The sequence below is a fragment of the Somniosus microcephalus genome, chromosome 3 (genome assembly GCF_052327205.1).
Source record: "Somniosus microcephalus isolate GS21.2 chromosome 3, FLI_Smic_1.0, whole genome shotgun sequence".
Taxonomy (NCBI): domain Eukaryota; kingdom Metazoa; phylum Chordata; class Chondrichthyes; order Squaliformes; family Somniosidae; genus Somniosus; species Somniosus microcephalus.
The window spans coordinates 164642774-164660852 of NC_140989.1; the positions used below are offsets into that span (position 1 = coordinate 164642774).

The 18079-nt window shown below is 46.8% G+C and overlaps 1 protein-coding gene across 2 annotated transcripts in view; it reads right to left on the reverse strand.

Moving 5' to 3' along the window:
- The window catches only part of sash1a (SAM and SH3 domain containing 1a), a 189912-nt gene that overhangs the window by 145103 nt on the left and 26730 nt on the right, over positions 1 to 18079 (reverse strand). For both annotated transcript variants that reach the window (XM_085981852.1, XM_085981851.1), the window contains exon 2: positions 4915 to 5043. In XM_085981852.1, the coding sequence (XP_085837978.1) occupies positions 4915 to 5043 (129 nt within the window). The remainder of the gene's footprint in view (positions 1 to 4914; positions 5044 to 18079) is intronic.

An 18079-nucleotide genomic window follows, 5' to 3' on the forward strand; every position in this document is an offset into this window, starting at 1 on the left:
CCTTGAGGTTCTGTTTTTTAATTTGACCCCTAGCTGCTCATACTCCTTTAACAGAACCGGCTTCCTAGTCCTATCTACGTCGTTTGTACCAACATGGACCACGACAACTGGATCCACCCCCTCCCACTGCAAGTTTCTTTCCAGCCCAGAGGAGATGTCCTTAACCCTGGCACCGGGTAGGCAACACAGCCTTCGGGACTCTCGCTCTCGGCTGCAGAGAACTCTATCTATCCCCCTAATAATACTATCCCCTACCACTACAACATTTCTATTTACTCCCCCCTCTTGAATGGCACCCCGTTCCACGGTGCTGTGGCCAGGTTGCTCATCCTCCCTGCAGTCCTTGCTCCTGTCCCCACAGGGAGTAAGAGCCTCGAACCTGTTGGTCAAGAGCAAGGGCTGCGGCTCCTCCAGCTCTACCTCCTGGATCCCTGTACCTGCCTCACTCGTAGTCACACCGTCCCGTCCCTGACCATGGGCTACATCTGAATTACTTAACTTCATAGGTGTGACCACCTCCTGATACACAGAGTCCAGGTACTTCTCCCCCTCCCTGATGTGTCGCAGTGTCTGAAGCTCAGACTCCAGCTCATCAACACGGAGCTGGAGTTCCTGTAGCAGCAGACACTTGTCACAGACGTAATCACCGTGAGCCTCAATGGGGTTCACCGGCTCCCACATCTCGCAACAGTAACACATCACCTGCTCCATTCTATGTAATTAATTAAATTTTTTATTGTTAGTTATGGACACCCTCTGCCCGATTTTAGATGCTAGTATCCCCTTTAATTAATTGGATTTAAATTAAATCAATCCCTCTAGTTACACCAGTTAAATGGTTTACCAACAGTCACTCTGCACCGGAAAGGCCTTATTAACTGCAACCCACAGAGTTAAAGTTTGAAAAGAGCACCTAACACCCCACTTACCCTAACTCACAGCACTCTTTGATGACTCTCACTCAGTGCTTGCTCGCACTGGGACTGGTCTTTTTATACTGTTTGTTTGTTTACAGCCAAATGAGTCACCCCTGCTGATTGGTTAGAAAACTGGTTTCCACTGCCTGCTGTGCCAATTTACTCCTACTGCAGTGTAACCTTGTTTTACTCTTCTTAAACCAACAGAATCCCAAATATTTAACTTTTCCCCTTTACTTAAACTGCTTAAAGTAATCTTATCAAGAATGATTTAAAGAGAAATAACAATTAAAGAACTCTCACTCTTACCCAAACTCACAGAACTCTTTGATGACTCGCACTTACCCTTTAACTAATTAATTAAAATTAAATGAATCCCACCAATTTCACTACAGTTAAATGATATATTTAAGGGCCCTGGGTTTACAAACTGTCCCCGCTACACCACAGCAACCTTAAAAACTATAAACCACAGACTTAAAGTTTTAAAACGAGAGGAATACTCCAACCAATCACCTACCTGTTTTGTGGTGACGTCACACCTTGAACACTTTTTACCTCTCTCCCTGCCTGAGATTGGAGATTGGTACGCCTACCTGAGCCTCTGGGGCCTTTTGTAGTTGCTCTGCCGCGCTGCTCCGCCTCCACCTGCTGCCGATTTAATGGCAAGAGGAGGTGGTTAGACTTTCCCTTGTAGGAGATGGTACTAGTTCTGCTGCAGAGGACTCAGATGAGGATTTCGATGTCCCAGGCTATAGAAGGCGGCTGATGGATGTACACACACCCAAAAGCTTGGCACATTGGAAAGTTGCCGCTCAATGTCAAGGAGCATGGAGGATTCCAGCACCAACTTGGCACAGGGCTTTGTGCAGAGCTTGGAGCCCATCGTTTTTAACATGAAACAGGTGGTCACCTCCATCAGCACACCTGTGAAACCCAGCATGATGCAGCGTCTGATGGCCGATGGCTCAGCTTCCATTGCACCCAGTGTCTGAGTGCTGCAGTGGAAGCTCAGACTGCTGCCATCATGGCTCTGGATACCAGTGTTCAAAGGGGCTTCCAGGGCGTCACAGCAACTAATCAATCTGTTCTCTAACAGATCAGTAGGATTGCTGAGGTGCTGCGCTGGGAGAGTGGCAGTGCCTCCATGGAGCACAAACCTGCTGTCCTCTCAGGAGGATAGCATTCCGGCTTCCACCCCTGCTACTCCGCCAGTACCTTGGCTATTGCCTGTCAGCCAGCCAGCCCAGGTTGCTGCAACCCAGGCTGAGATAGTGCAGTCTGAAGCCGGCCTTCTCGGCCCAGAGCTGCTCGAGGTCTCCCTCCAAGGCCTTCTGCAGTGTCTTCAACTGAAGGTCAGCAGCCTTCCAGCACCCATGCTGCAGCCACTGGGGAAGCACCATGGAGGAGCACTCAGAGAGGCAAAGGCACATGGAAGAGGCACTAAGGGAATACAGAAGGGTGACTAGTTTATTTTTGTATGCGTATTACATCATGATTTAATTTAAAATTTAGACTGGAATGTGTATTTTCTGTTGGCTTTTATTTTTGTGTTGTCGGAAAGAGGACGATGTGATGGTCAGCGATAGAGGAAAGGTAAGGAGTGTGGGACTATTGGTGAATGGGGAGGTGTGGTTGAGGTTACTGGTATTGCTCATTGATTATTTCATCACATAGTGCCCGGGCAGAAAGGGGCTGTCTACGTTGTATCCTCCCTTCCTCTTCCTGTTCCTCCATTTCATGTTGCACTTCCCCCTCCTCCACTTCCTCTTGCTCTCAGCTTCTCACCTGATAGGTGGTGGCCAGCTGAGTACTGCAGGGCTCCTCCAGAGCGGTCCTGGCAGCGGAAGCGTTGTTTGAGGATGTGGATGGTGTGCTCTATAATGTTCTTTGTGTCAGCATGGCTCTCATTGTAGGCCTACTGTGCACATGTGCGTGTGTGCCATACTGGAGCCATAAGCCATGTCATGAGTGGATAACCCACCAGCCAGCCTTTGACTTGCCGTGGTGGGTCAAATACAGGTGTCACAGAGGACTGCCACAGAATGAATTAATCATGACTACTGCCAGGATAACGGGTGTTTGCTCAGATTGCAGGCTTCCCCATGGTGCAGGATGCCAGCATGATGCGCTGCTTGTGGTCGCACACCAGCTGCACATTAAGGGAGTGGAATCCCTTTCGGTTCAGGAAAATGGCAGCGTTCACGAGGCGCACGGAAGGCAAGACGCGTGCAGTCAATGGCATCCTGCACCATGGGGAAGCCTGCAATCTGAGCAAACACTCGTGCTCGCTCCACCTGCTTGTCGCTGGCAAGAGAGAATGAGATGAAGCTGTCTCTTTCTATAGAGATGCTCAATGACCTCCCTTATGCAGCAGTGCACTGCAAACTGCGAGATGTTGCTTATATCTCCAGCTGCAGCCTGCAAGGAGCCAGACGCATAAACTTTAAGAGCCACAGGCAATGAGGTCCATGCCCTGCTCTGAGCTGTAGCTGGCAGATTTCTGTCAAGACCTTTTTAGTGAAGCAAAGACATCTCAAGTATTGGTCGTTGCTGAAGTTGAGGTATGAGAATTGCTCCCAAAAGACCCTCGGTGGATATGGCTTCCTGCTGAGAGCCCTTGTCCCCCCCTCCTCCTCCTCCTCCTCCTAACCTCTTCTGGCAGCTTGTCCTGCTCTGTGTGGCCTCTCTTCATTCTCCCAGTCTTGCTCAATTCCAAGATGAAGGCCTACCAGGCCACCCATGTCTGGAAGCAACTTGCTTCTGCACAAGCTTTTAAATGACCAAAAAAGTACTTCAGCTCCAGCCAGACTACTGCCTGTAGACTATTCAAACTTTAGACAAGTACACGAAAGCTCCAAAAATCTGTAGAATTGCGCCAGCAACTAGAAGAAATAATCCAGTAACTAACTTGTAAGTAGTTCATGATCACTTTAAGTAGCGCTGGTGGGCGGTCTTTCATGCCATTTAACGTTGTGTTCAGCTGTGTGAGGTTAAGAGTAGGCTAGCGTGTGTGTTCTAAAATGGCAGCACTGGCGTCAGTGTTACACACTGATTGACATATAATCTGCCAGCTCAGCATGCAGCCGGCGGTTGTTAGGGGTGCAAACTACTGTACCAAGATGGCGTCTGGCGCACTTTCCCATCGGAGGTACACGTGCGCATTTCGGGTGTGATTTTGGAGTGTTAGGAATCCAATTAGCGCCTAAAAAACAGGCGCTAAAGAACCCAATTTCTCCCCCGTACTCTTTTGAATGTGATGTTAAACTGAGGCCCCGTCTGACCTCGCAGGTAGATGTAAAAGAGCCCATGGCACTATGCAAAAAGCAGGAGAATTCTCTGCTGCTGTCCTGGCCAATACTTAGTCCTCAACCAACATCACCAAAAGTGATTAACTGGTCATTCATCTCACCACTGTTTCTGGTACCTGGCTGTCGTGTTGGCCTACGTAACATTTGAAAAGCAATTAATTGGGCATCCCAAGGACACAAGAGGGGCTCTATAAATTGTTCCAGGCTTTCTGTCCATCTCTGAACCCACCCTGCAGTATAAATGAGGCCTATTCAGAACAGTGAACTGGTGGGAGTGGGGGTGGGGGGGGGTGGAAACAGTGCAATTTGAATGGATAATAAACTACAAAATGTGGTATTTAATTTGAGGCCGAATGAATGTTTCACTCCAGGGTTCTCCAATACACTTGAATTTGCTGTATTGCTACGTTCTCCTGCTATCCTGCCTAACACTTACCCCTCAACCACTAAAAACAGATTATCTGGTCATTTATCTCATTGCCATTTGTGGGAGCTTGCTGTGCGCAAATTGGCTGCCCCGTTTCCTACATTAAAACAGTGACTGCATTTCAAAAAGTACTTCATTGGCTGTAAAGCGCTCTGGGTTGACTTGAAGTTGTGAAAGCCCTCGAGAAATGCAAGTTCTTTCTTTTCTTTGTTCGTCTACAAACATGTCGGTCTCCTAGCGGAGTCGGGCCGTTTCTTACCAGTTCAAGGTCCTCAGAGACTCTGTGCGTGCACAGCTCTTCCATCCGTTCAGACACGTCACTTAGGCAGGTGTTGTAGTATTCCGTGTACTGCTGAGCCAGGTCATCGATGTTTCCCAGTGATCCATCCTTTTGCGGAAAAAAAGGAGAGAGCACTGCGTGAAAATTCAGTGTACAGCAGCCAAGGAAGGAATCCTGAGGAACCAGCCAACTCCCAATATATTCCAGTCAGCCGATGTCTGATGTACTTATAGCAAAATCATCTTTGTGAAAAAGTGCTAGTCTGGCCTTCCTTTGTTTGCAAACAGCTGGAGTCAGCCGTGGCTCAGTTGGTAGCACTCTCACCTCTGAGTCAAAAGGATGTGGGTTCAATCCCCACTCAAGATTTGAGCCCATAATCCAGGCCGACAATCCAGTACAGTACTGAGAGAGTGCTGTACTGTCGGAGGTGCCTGACTCTTAACTGCCCTCTCTGAAATGGCTGAGTTAGCCACTCAGCTGTATCAAAACCAGCAACTAAGGATAAGAAAATAAGAATTAGGAGCAGGAGTAGGCCCTACAGAGCCTCGAGCCTGCTCCGCCATTCAATAAGATCATGGCTGTTTTCAACCTCAACTCCACTTTCCTGCCCAATCCCCATATCCCTCGATTTCCTACAGTCCAAAAATCTATCTATCGCAGTCTTGAATGTACTCAATGACTTATCCTTATCCTGAGACTGTGACCCCGCCAGGTCTAGACTCTCCAGCCAGGGAAAGCAGCCTCTCAGCGACTGCCCTGTCAAGGCCTCTAAGAATTTTATACGTTTGAATGAGATTACCTCTCATTCTTCTAAACTCCAGAGAATATAGGCCAATTCTACTCAATCTCTCCTCATAGGACAATCCTCTCATCCCAGGAATCAGTCTAGAGAACCTTCGTTGCACCTACCTCTAAGACAAGTGTATCCTTCCTGAGGTAAGGAAACCAAAACTGGACCAGGTGTGATCTCACCAATGCCCTATATAATTGCAGCAAGACTTCCTTACTCTTGTACTCCAACCCCCTTGCAATAAAGGCTAACAAACCATTTGTTTTCCGTGATTCGTGTACAGGGACACCCAAATATTTCCGAATGCCAACATTGTTTTTTTAAATCATTCACAGGATGTGGGCATCGCTGGCAAGGCCAGCATTTATTGCCCATCCCTAATTGCCCTCAAGAAGGTGGGGTGAGCAGCCTGCTTGAACCGCTGCAGTGCTGTTAGGTGGGGAGTTCCAGGATTTTGATACACTTGTGCATTGTAGGTGATGGAAAGGCTTTGGGGAGTCAGAAAATGAGTCACTAGCCGCATGATACCCAGCCCCCGACCTGTTCTCGTAGCCACAGTATTAATGTGGCTGGTCCAGTTAAGTTTCTGGTCAATGAAGACCCCCAGGATGTTGATGGTGGTGGATTCGACGATGGTAATGCCATTGAATGTCAAGGGGTGGAGGTTAGACTCTCTCTTGTTGGAGATAGTCATTGCCTGGCAATTGTGTGGCACGTATGTTAATTACCGCTTATCAGCCCAAGCCTGAATGTCGTCCAGGTCTTGCTTCATGCGGGCATAGACTGCCTCATTATCTGAGGAGTTGCGAATGGCACTGAACACTGTGCAATCATCAGCGAACATTCCCACTTCTGACCTTATGATGGAAGGAAGGTCAATGATGAAGCAGCTGAAGATGGTTGAGCCTAGGACACTGCCCTGAGGAACTCCTGCAGCAATGTCCTGGGGCTGAGATGATTGACCTCCAGCCATCTTCCTTTGTGCTAGGTATGACTCCAGCCAGTGGAGACTTTTCCCCCGATTCCCATTGACTTCAATTTTACTAGGGCTCCTTGGTGCCACACTCGGTCAAATGCTGCCTTGATGTCGAGGGCAGTCACTCTCACCTCACCTCTGGAATTCAGCTCTTTTGTCCATGTTTGGACCAAGGCTGTAATGAGGTCTGGAGCCGAATGGTCCTGGCGGAACCCAAACTGAGCATCGGTGAGCAGGTTATTGGTGAGTAAGTGTCGCTTGATAGCACTGTCAGCGACACCTTCCATCACTTCACTGATGATTGAGAGTAGGCTGATGGGGCGGTAATTGGCCAGATTGGATTTGTCCTGCTTTTTGTGGACAGGACATACCAGGGTAATTTTCCACTTTGTCGGGTAGATGCCAATGTTGTAGATGTATTTTACTAGTCTCTCACCATTAAAAAAATATTCTGCTTTTCTATTCTTCCTACCAAAGGATAATTTCACATTACTGCACATTATACCCCAAATGCCACCATCTTGCCCATTCACTTAGCCTGTCTATATACCTTTGCAGCCTCTTCGCATCCTCCTCACAGCTTACTTTCCCATCTAGCTTTGTATCATCAGCAATCTTGGATACATCATACTTGGTCCCTTCATCTAAGTCATTGACATAGATTATAAACAATTGAGGCCCAAGCACTGATCCTTGCAGCATCGCACAAGTTACAACCGACCAACCCGAAAATGACCCGGTCATCCCTACTCTAATGGGCAATAAATGCCAGACTTGCCAGTGATGCCCACATCATGAGAACTTTTTTTTAAACGACCCCACTTCTCCAAGTTGCTTCCACCTGAAAAATCACGATGTACAGAAAATAGTCCCAGCTATTTAAAGTAAATCTAGAATCATGAAATTAATTACATTTATAAACTTATATTACAGGGTACTTGTATGTTTGCCAACTCCAAACAAATTACTTAACAATAGTTGTTCAGAATGGTGAATGCTGTCACATAATGAATATCAAAAGCACTAGAACCCAGCTGCTGTCGCTCCGTTTCACGTCATTTGCCCCTTGGCTGACATATCATTGCCATTCCAAATACAGCAGTGCAATCAGCTCAATATTGCTTCAAGAAGGATGTCTCCAAGCCACCTCAAAGCAGTTTCACCATGAACCGCAGGTAACAAACCCAAATAATCAAAACACAGGAACAATCCAAATAATCAAACTACAGGATCAATCCCAAATAATCAAACCACAGGAACAATCCAAAATAATCAAACCACAGGCACAGACCCAAATAATCAAACCAGAGGAACAATCCAAAATAATCAAACCACAGGCACAGACCAAAATAATCAAACCACAGCAACAAACCAAAATAATCAAACCACAGGAACAATCCAAAATAATCAAACCACAGGCACAGACCCAAATAATCAAACCACAGGAACAATCCAAAATAATCAAACCACAGGCACAGACCCAAATAATCAAACCAGAGGAACAATCCAAAATAATCAAACCACAGGAACAGACCCAAATAATCAAACCAGAGGAACAATCCAAAATAATCAAACCACAGGAACAATCCCAAATAATCAAACCACAGGAACAATCCAAAATAATCAAACCACAGGAACAATCCCAAATAATCAAACCACAGGAACAGACCAAAATAATCAAACCACAGGAACAGACCAAAATAATCAAACCACAGGAACAGTCCAAAATAATCAAACCACAGGAACAGACCAAAATAATCAAACCACAGGAACAGACCAAATTAATCAAACCACAGGAACAGACCCAAATAATCAAACCAGAGGAACAAACCAAAATAATCAAACCACAGGAACAGACCCAAATAATCGAACTACAGGAACAATCCAAAATAATCAAACCACAGGAACATACCCAAATAATCAAACCACAGGAACAATCCAAAATAATCAAACCGTAGGAACGGAAGTTCCTATCCGAATAATGAAGTTCGACGCAGTGAAACAAAATAACAAAGTTTAATAAACAAACAACTTAACTGGTAAAACTACAGGAGCAGATGTAAACAGGTCTGTGCAGCGTCACAGCCTCTCTAAGACTGCTACTAAGTACTGGAAGCTGACGTCATCACGTTCTCCGCGCCAACTGGGGGTCACGTGATCGGCGTCATGACGTCATCACGCGAAAATGCAAGAAACTACATACAGTTCAAAGGTGCAGTCCACAGCTGCACTACATGGTAGTTAAAGGGATGATTACTAATTGCCCAGTGTCTCTTGGTGGCTCCGCCACAGGCGCCCCCCCAGAATTCTCTTTAACAGACAGCGTCAAACGAACAGGAGGTTTAATGATTCTGCCCGAACGACTACGAACTTCAGGCAGTGGAACGTTGGGAGACGAGCCGGTGCTTGGCTGTGTCTGAAGCGGTGCATCTGGGGTGGAGGAAACAGTAGCAGAAGGTGTAGGCAAGGATGAGGCAGAAGCAGGCAGTTCAATGGTGGGCTGTTGCATAACTGGTCTAGCAGCCAACGGTGGTCGTCCATGGTGAGGTGGCTGGGCAGCAACAACTGGTTCACTCCGATCTAGATGGGCTGGTTTAAGTCGGTCGATAGAGATGGTATCGGACTTACCTCCCACTTCGACCGTGAAAAATTTCTCTCCCGCTGAGATGACACGAAACGGTCCAGCATAAGGTGGCCTGAGTGTATCTCTATGAGCGTCCTGCCGAATAAAAACGTAATCGGAACTCATAAGTTCTGCCGGAACATGAGGCCTCTGTACGCTGTGATGCGAAGTTGGAATAGGCAGGAAATTCTTTGCCACCTCGTGATGCTGAAGGAGCTGCTGAGCAGGCGACCACGGTTCTGTATGTGGAGGGAGGAAGTCCCCTGGTACTCGAAGTGCTTGACCGTAGACTAACTCAGCCGATGAAGCCTGGAGGTCATCCTTGGGGGCTGTACGGAGGCCTAGTTTCACCCAGGGGAGTCTGTCCACCCAGTTGGGACCACGCAAGCTGGCACGGAGGGACGCCTTTAGAGACCGGTGAAACCTCTCGCATAGACCGTTCGCTTGCGGATGGCAAGCGGTGGTACGGTGCAGCTTGGTACCCAAGCCCTGTGCAACTGCGTTCCACAACTCTGATGTGAATTGTGGACTTTGGTCAGAGGAGATGTCAGATGGCACCCCAAACCGGGCCACCCACGACGAAATAAACGCCCTGGATACGTCCGCTACAGTGGTAGCGACCAAGGGAATCACCTCTGGCCACCTGGTAGTGCGGTCCACTATTGTCAGGAGATGCATGAAACCCCACGAAGCGGGGAGGGGACCCACTAAGTCCACATGTACGTGATCGAACCGGCGTTCCGGCACCGGGAAGATAGCCACTGGAGCCTTAACATGACGATGGACCTTAGATTTTTGACAGTCCACGCAATTGTTTGTCCAGTCCCGAACGTCCAAATGCATTCCCTTCCAAACAAATTTGCGGGACATGAGCCGTTGTGAAGCTCGCATCCCCGGGTGTGATAAGCCATGTATAGCCTGAAAAATCTTCTTACGCCATTCGACCGGCACAATGGGCCGGGGCACTCCCATGGATGTGTCGCACAAGAGCGTGGTTCCTGCTGATTGGAACATAACATCGGCTACCTGCAAACTGGAAGACGTAGTCCGATACGCCTGAACTTCGGGATCTGCCAGTTGTTCTTCCGCCAACCCGACGAAATCGATTCCCAGGTGAACTGCCTGGACTGGGGCACGTGAAAGGCAATCAGCCACGAGATTATCTTTGCCGGACACATGTCGTAAATCCGTCGTAAATTCGGATATAAATGTAAGGTGGTGCTGTTGCCGGGCTGACCATGGCTCTGCCATTTTGGCCATTGAAAAAGTGAGCAGCTTATGGTCCACGAATACAGTGAATGGGCGCCCTTCTAGGAGAAAACGGAAATGCCGGATGGCCAAAAACAGGGCCAGCAACTCCCTGTCAAAAGTGCTATATTTTCGCTCGTTCTTGCGCAGTTGGCGGCTAAAAAGGCCAATGGCTGCCAAGTCCCGTCAACCCATTGTTCCTGAACCGCCCCGATGGCGTAATCGGAGGCATCGGTAGTAAGGGCGATGGTCACGCCCGGGAGTGGGTGTGCAAGCATAGTTGCGTCTGCCAACACCGCCTTGGTGTCAAGGAACGCCTGGTCCATCTGCGGTGTCCAAGTGATAACATCTTTACCCGACTTCCCTTTGAGTGCTTCGTACAGCGGCTGCATCAATTGGGCTGCCTTGGGGACAAAACGATGATAAAAATTTACCATCCCCAGGAACTCCTGAAGAGATTTAAATATGTGAGGCCGCGGGAATGCCGTAACTGCCTCTACCTTGGTGGCCAGTGGGACGGCGCCTTCCGAGGTGATCCTATGCCCCAGAAAGTCAATGCTGGTTAACCCAAACTGGCATTTGGCTAGGTTTATGATGAGGCCATGTTGGCTGAGACGGGCAAAGAGTGTACGTAAATGAGCCATGTGCTCCTTCTTATCCTTACTAGTGATGAGAATGTCATCCAAGTAAATGAAAATGAAGGGAAGGTCCCGTAACACAGAGTCCATGAGTCGCTGAAAGGCCTGAGCCGCATTTTTCAATCCAAACGGCATGCGGAGGAACTCAAAAAGGCCAAACGGTGTGATGACCACCGTTTTGGGGACGTCTTGAGGGTGCACAGGGACTTGGTGATATCCACGGACGAGATCTACTTTGGAAAATATTGAGTTGCCAGCCAAATGAGCCGAAAAGTCTTGTATATGCGGTATTGGATACCTATCCGGCATAGTGGCTTCATTAAGGCGTCTGTAATCCCCGCAAGGCCTCCATCCGCCACCTGGTTTAGGTACAATGTGTAGTGGGGAGGACCAAGGACTATCGGAGCGTCGGACAATCCCAAGGCGCTCCATGGTCTGAAACTCTGCCTTTGCGGCTGCAAGCTTTCCGGGTTCCAATCTTCGTGCCCGAGCATAAACAGGCGATCCCGTTGTGGTGATGTGATGCGCCACACCGTGCCTCGCGACTGCTGCCGAAAATGTAGGCCTGGTGAGCTCCGGGAACTCGCCGAGTAGGCGCCTAAACCCTTCCTGCGATGGAACAGCACAGGCAACCGACCAGGAGACAGCGGTGCTGCGGTGGCAAGTAGACGCATTAATGAGTCGACAATGTTGGACGTCGACCAGAAAACCATAGGCACAGAAAAAATCAGCCCCCAGGATGGTCTGTGATACTTTAGCCGTTATAAACTCCCACACAAAACGCTGACCTCCGAGAGTTAAATTAACTGTCCGTTTACCGAACATGCGAATGGCCGCACCATTGGCTGCCTCGAGGGAAGGACCGTGACCGCCGGATTGTAGATCTAGCTTTGAAACTGGCAAAATACTGCACTGACAACCAGTGTCACACAAGAATCGTCACCCTGTCATGGAATCCGTAATGTAGAGGAGTTTTCCCACTGAATCGACTGCCATGGTGAACTGGGTGTGTTTGTCAGACCCTGTCATCCTCGTCGAAGTTTGCGGGCCTGCTGGAGATTTTTTATCAGCGAAACTGCAGGGAGGATGGCAGCGTCGAGCCTTGGCGCCAAAACGGGCATGGTACACACACCAGCCTGCTGGAGGAGGGCTGGACTTTGCTCTCATAGGGGAAAGGCGCCTCGTGGCTGCACAACTCTGCTGTGTGACCGTAAAAATCTTGTCTGCCTCTGCAGCGAGCTCGGCACAGTCCGTAATCGTAGAACTGGCCAAGGCTGCCTGAACTGGTTCAGGTAGCTGGCAGAGGAAGAGTTCTCGAAACAAAAAACTTTGGGGCTCCGAACCCAAAAGCGTGAGCATCTGGCTCATCAATTCCGATGGTTTTGAGTCCCCGAGGCCGGGTATAGCAATAAGCCTGCGTGCACGCTCCGACTTATTTAGACCAAACACCTGTAGTAAACGAGTTTTTAGAGCTCCATACTTGCCCTCAACCGGTGGATTGCCCAGGAGACCACGTAATAATAACGGGTCGAATCCGCTATAATGTCCCGGAGTGCAAACTGGGCTTCTGCCTGGAAAAACCATGCTGCTGGTTGCTGTTCCCAGAACTACGGCAATTTAAGGGCAATTTAAGGGCGACGGCGTTCGTGTTCATTATAAATCTCTCAACGAAAGTTGTCCGACGAGATCGGGGTCACCTATCCGAATAATGAAGTTCGACGCAGTGAAACAAAATAACAAAGTTTAATAAACAAACAACTTAACTGGTAAAACTGGCAGCACGGTGGCATAGTGGTTAGCACTGTTGCCTCACAGCGCCAGGGACCCGGGTTCGAATCTGGCCTCGGGCGACTGTCTGTGTGGAGTTTGCACATTCTCCCCGTGTTTGGGTGGGTTTCCTCCGGGTGCTCCGGTTTCCTCCCACAGTCCAAAGATGTGCGGGTTAGGTTGATTGGCTATGATAAATTGACCCTTAGTGTTAGGGGGATTAAATACGTGGGGTTACGGGGATAGGGTGGGATATGTGTTGGTGTAGGGGTTACGGGGATCGGGTGGGATATGTGTCGGTGCAGGCTCGATGGGCCGAAATGGCCTCTATCTGCACTGTGGGGTTTCTGTGATTTCTGTGTGGAACTACAGGAGCAGATGTAAACAGGTCTGTACAGCCTCTCTAAGACTGCTACTAAGTACTGGAAGCTGACGTCATCACGTTCTCCGCGCCAACTGGGGGTCACGTGATCGGCATCATGACGTCATCACGTGCAAATGCAAGAAACTACATACAGTTCAAAGGTGCAGTCCACAGCTGCACTACATGGTAGTTAAAGGGATGATTACTAATTGCCCAGTGTCGCTTGGTGACTCCGCCACAAAACCACAATAACAAACCAAAAAAATCAAACCACAGGAACAGACCAAAATATTCAAACCACAGGAACAAACCCAAATAATCAAACCACAGGAACAAACCCAAATAATCAAACCACAGGAACAAACCCAAATAATCAAAGCACAGCAACAATCCCAAATAATCAAACCACAGGAACAGACCCAAATAATCAAACCACAGGAAGAATCCAAAATAATCAAATCACAGGAACAATCCAAAATAATCAAACCACAGGAACAATCAAAAATAATCAAAGTAAAGGAACATTCCAAAATAATCAAACCACAGGTGTTATGTTCATTAATAACTAGTCGTTTTTATTAAGAACAGCTAGCTTTTTGCTAGACACTTTATTGAGCACATGTGGACTAGGTACAGTATCTGTAAAGGCATCCATCTTGACTGCTGCCTTGTGGGTAGCCTGGTGCATCATGGGTAGCCCACTCTTATATACATACAGCACCACCTAGTGTACCATTCCAGAATGACAGGTTACTGATCATTACATCCCCTTTCTTTGAGGTTAAACAAAATTAGTATCAATCAATATCAATCAATCATAACAACATAAACATCTTCAACAGTCAATACATTTTCAATGTAGTTTTCTTTGTACTCAAAGATTAAGTCTATCAGGCTTTTTTTACTTCACGTGTGGATCTTCTCAGCACAGGTAAGTCTGATGTATTTTCATGAGAGCCTGTATGTGTATTTGTGTTAGATTGTTCTGGTGGTGAGTGACAAGATTCAGTTGCGGTATGGTCATCGATTTGCTCTTCAATAGTCTCTTGTGTTTTTAGGAGGGAACGGCGGTTCCGCCTGAGAATCTGTCCTTCCTCAGTTCTAACAGTGTATGACCTTGGCCCTACTTCCTCAAGAACTGTAGCTTTCCTGTTCCATGCATCTGGATCCTCAATCCTGACATCATCCCTTGTCAATGGTTTCAGAGTTTTGGATGACTTGTCATAGTATGATTTCTGTTTCAGCTTTAACAGTTGAAGTCTCTGTCTCATTTCCTTACTCTGCTTTTCTTTTGCACTGCAGGGTAGCGTGGTACGCAACTTGCGACCCATTAGGAGTTCAGCAGGTGAAGAATCAGAGTCTAAAGGTGAGGCTCGGTAGCTCAGCAGGGCGAGATAAGGATCAGACTTGCTTTCTGTCGCTTTCTTCAGTAGCTGCTTGAAAACTTGAACACCTTTCTCTGCCTTATCATTCAACTGAGCATACAAAGGACTGGATGTGATGTGTTGAAAGTCATAATGTGCTGCAAACTGTTGCCACTCCTTACAGTTGAAGCACGGACCATTGTCGCTAACGGCAATCCTGGGAATTCCATGTCTGGCGAAGATGGATTTCACATGCATTATGACACTGCTTGCTGTGGTGCTTGAGAGCAGCACCATCTCAGGATAGTTAGAATAGTAGTCAATCACTATTAGATAGTCTTTACCATTTAAATGAAAAAGGTCCATACCAACCTTTTACCATGGTGCTGTTGGTATGTCAGCTACTATCATTGGTTCCTTTGCTTGTTTGTTTTGGTGTTTCTGACATGTCTCACATTTGCCTATCATGTTCTCAACGTCCTTATTTATGCCAGGCCAATAAACAGTGTCTCTTGTTCTCCTTTTGCATTTTTCAATTCCGAGGTGTCCCTCATGAATCCTTTTGAGCATGTCTTGACGTAGAGCCTGTGGAATGACTATTCTGTTCTGTTTTAGTAATAGTCCACTTGCGACACTCAATTCTGACCTTATGTGATAGTACTTTGGACAGGAACCTTTTGGCCAACCATGATGAATGTTCTCTATTACTGTTTGTAACACTGTATCTTTCACTGTTTCTTCTGCTATTTGCTTTGATTTTGTGTCTGACACGGGCAGCGCAGCAGTGACCATACTCACATGAACATCCACGTCTTCTTCAGTAGAGCTCACATGACTCATTGTGGGTGCTCGGGATAATGCATCTGCTAACACTATGTATTTGCCTGGCGTGTAGATCAGTTCAAAGTCATATCTTTGCAGCTTCATCATGAGTCGTTGAATCCTTGGAGACATCTCATTCAGGTTCTTTTTTATGATGGCAACCAGTGGGCAGTGGTCTGTCTCAACTGTGAAGGTGGGAAGTCCATATATGTAGCCATGAAACTTTTCTAGTCCAACTACCAAGCCTAGACATTCCTTTTCAATCTGGGCGTATTGACACTCAGTATCAGTCATAGACCTGGAGGCATAGGCAACAGGCTTCCAATCTTCACCCTCTGCTTGTAGCAAGACCGCACCTAGGCCATCTTTTGATGCATCCGTTGACACTTTGATTCTTTTTGTTGGGTCAAAGAAGGTGAGTACAGGTGTGGTTGTCAGCACTGTTTTGAGGTTTATCCACTCTTGTTCATGTCTTTCTGTCCATGCGAACTCATTTGTTTTACGTAGCAGGTCTCGCAGACTGGCTGTCTTGGCTGACAAGTTAGGAATGAACTTTCCAATGAAGTTTATCATCCCCATGATGCGTAGCATTCCTTTTTTGTCAGTGGGTCGGGGCATGTTGAGTATGGCGTTTACTTTTTCCATATCTGGCTCTATTCCTTTACCAGATAGATTACCTCCTAGGAAAGTGACTTCCTGGATGCCAAACTGACACTTGGCTTTGTTGAGCTTCAGTCCATTCTGGCGTATGCTCTGTAGCACTTTAGTCAGTCTCTCATTGTGTTCTTTCAGTGTGGAACCCCAGATGATGATGTCATCAACATAGACCCGAACTCCTTCCAGACCTTCAATTATGTGTTCCATCGCTCTATGAAAGATTTCAGATGCAGATATTATCCCGAAAGGCATTCTGAGGAAACAATACCTGCCAAATGGTGTGTTGAAGGTACAGTATTTGGTGCTCTCTTCATCCAGTTTTAGTTGCCAAAATCCTTGTGAGGCATCGAGCTTTGTAAAGTATCTGGCACCTGACATTTCACTGGTGATTTCTTCTCGCTTGGGAATCTGGTAGTGTTCACGTTTTATGTTTGCATTTAAGTCCTTTGGATCCATGCATATTCTTAGATCATTGTTCTTTTTCTTTACACATACCATGGAGTTAACCCAGTCTGTTGGCTCTTCGACTTTCCTGATGATTCATAGTGTGGTCATTCTGTCCAGGTCATTCTTGAGCCGGTCACGCAGGGGTGCTGGAACTCTTCGTGGAGCATGTACCACTGGCTGAGCGTCCTGCTTTAGCTGGATCTTGTAAGTGAATGGTAGAACTCCAAATCCTTTGAACACATCCTGGAAATTATTCACTACAGAATCCACCGAGTCATCTGGTCTGCTTATGGCACAGTTTATACGGTAGACTCTCTTGACCAGTTCTAAGTCCTCACAAGCTTTGTCACCCAGTAGTGAATCAAGTCCTTCAGCCACAACAGAAAACATGAGATGATGCACTTTGTCTTTGACTGGCACTTTAAGTCTGCATACACCTAAGCTATCTATTTTCTGTCCATTATAGTCCTTCGGTAGTACTGACTTTCTGTATTTTGGGCTTTTCTTGCATATTGTTAATGTCACTCATACTGATTAAGTTTGCTTTTGCCCCAGTGTCTAGTTTCAATGTAACTAATGCTCCATTTACCTGCAGTGGGATCATCCATTTGTCCTCTTTTACTGCATTAACTTTGTGTTCAGCATTGTTAATTCCTGAGGGCTGCACATTTTCTGTATCCTTTTTGATATTGTCACATAACACCATTCTTACAAAACATGTCTCACTTAAATCAGTGTCCTCAATCACATTAACTTGTTGCCCTTTCTTTGTTTTTACTTTTGAAAAACATTGTTTGGCAAAGTGATTCTTTCCATTACACTTTGTGCACATTTTTCCAAACACTGGGCATTGTCTTAACTGGTGTTTGTAACCACAGCGTTTACAATTAAAAATGTCATCCTCCGATTTCTTTTCATTTCTGTTCTGCCCACGTTTCTTCACCTTGTAGGACACAGCACCGACAGCAGCATTATCACTCATTACAATCGCATCATTATTGATTTCACTGAAAGTCTTCGCGTGCTTTCGAGCTAGCTCATTGGCTTGGCATATTTTCACAGCAATTTCCAATGTTAGTTCGGTTTCTCTCAACAGACGTTCCCTGACTTTTTTTTATCATGAATACCAAACACAATCTGGTCACGAATCATGGAGGCTTTCAGCTCAGAGAAATTACATGTCTGTGCTTTCAGTTTCAGATCAGTCAAAAAGCTATCAAAAGTCTAATTTTGCTGCTGTGTCTGAGAACGGAAGATGTACCTCTCATAGGTTTCATTCTTTTTGGGAGAACAATTTGTATCAAACTTCTTTATCACATCGTCTAATTTTTCTCTGTTCTCCTCTGGATTAAATACAAATGTATTAAATACATCTATCGCCTGTGGGCCTGCAACCATGAGCAGCAACGCTATTTTCCTTGCGTCTGGCTTCGTACCGTACCCGATGG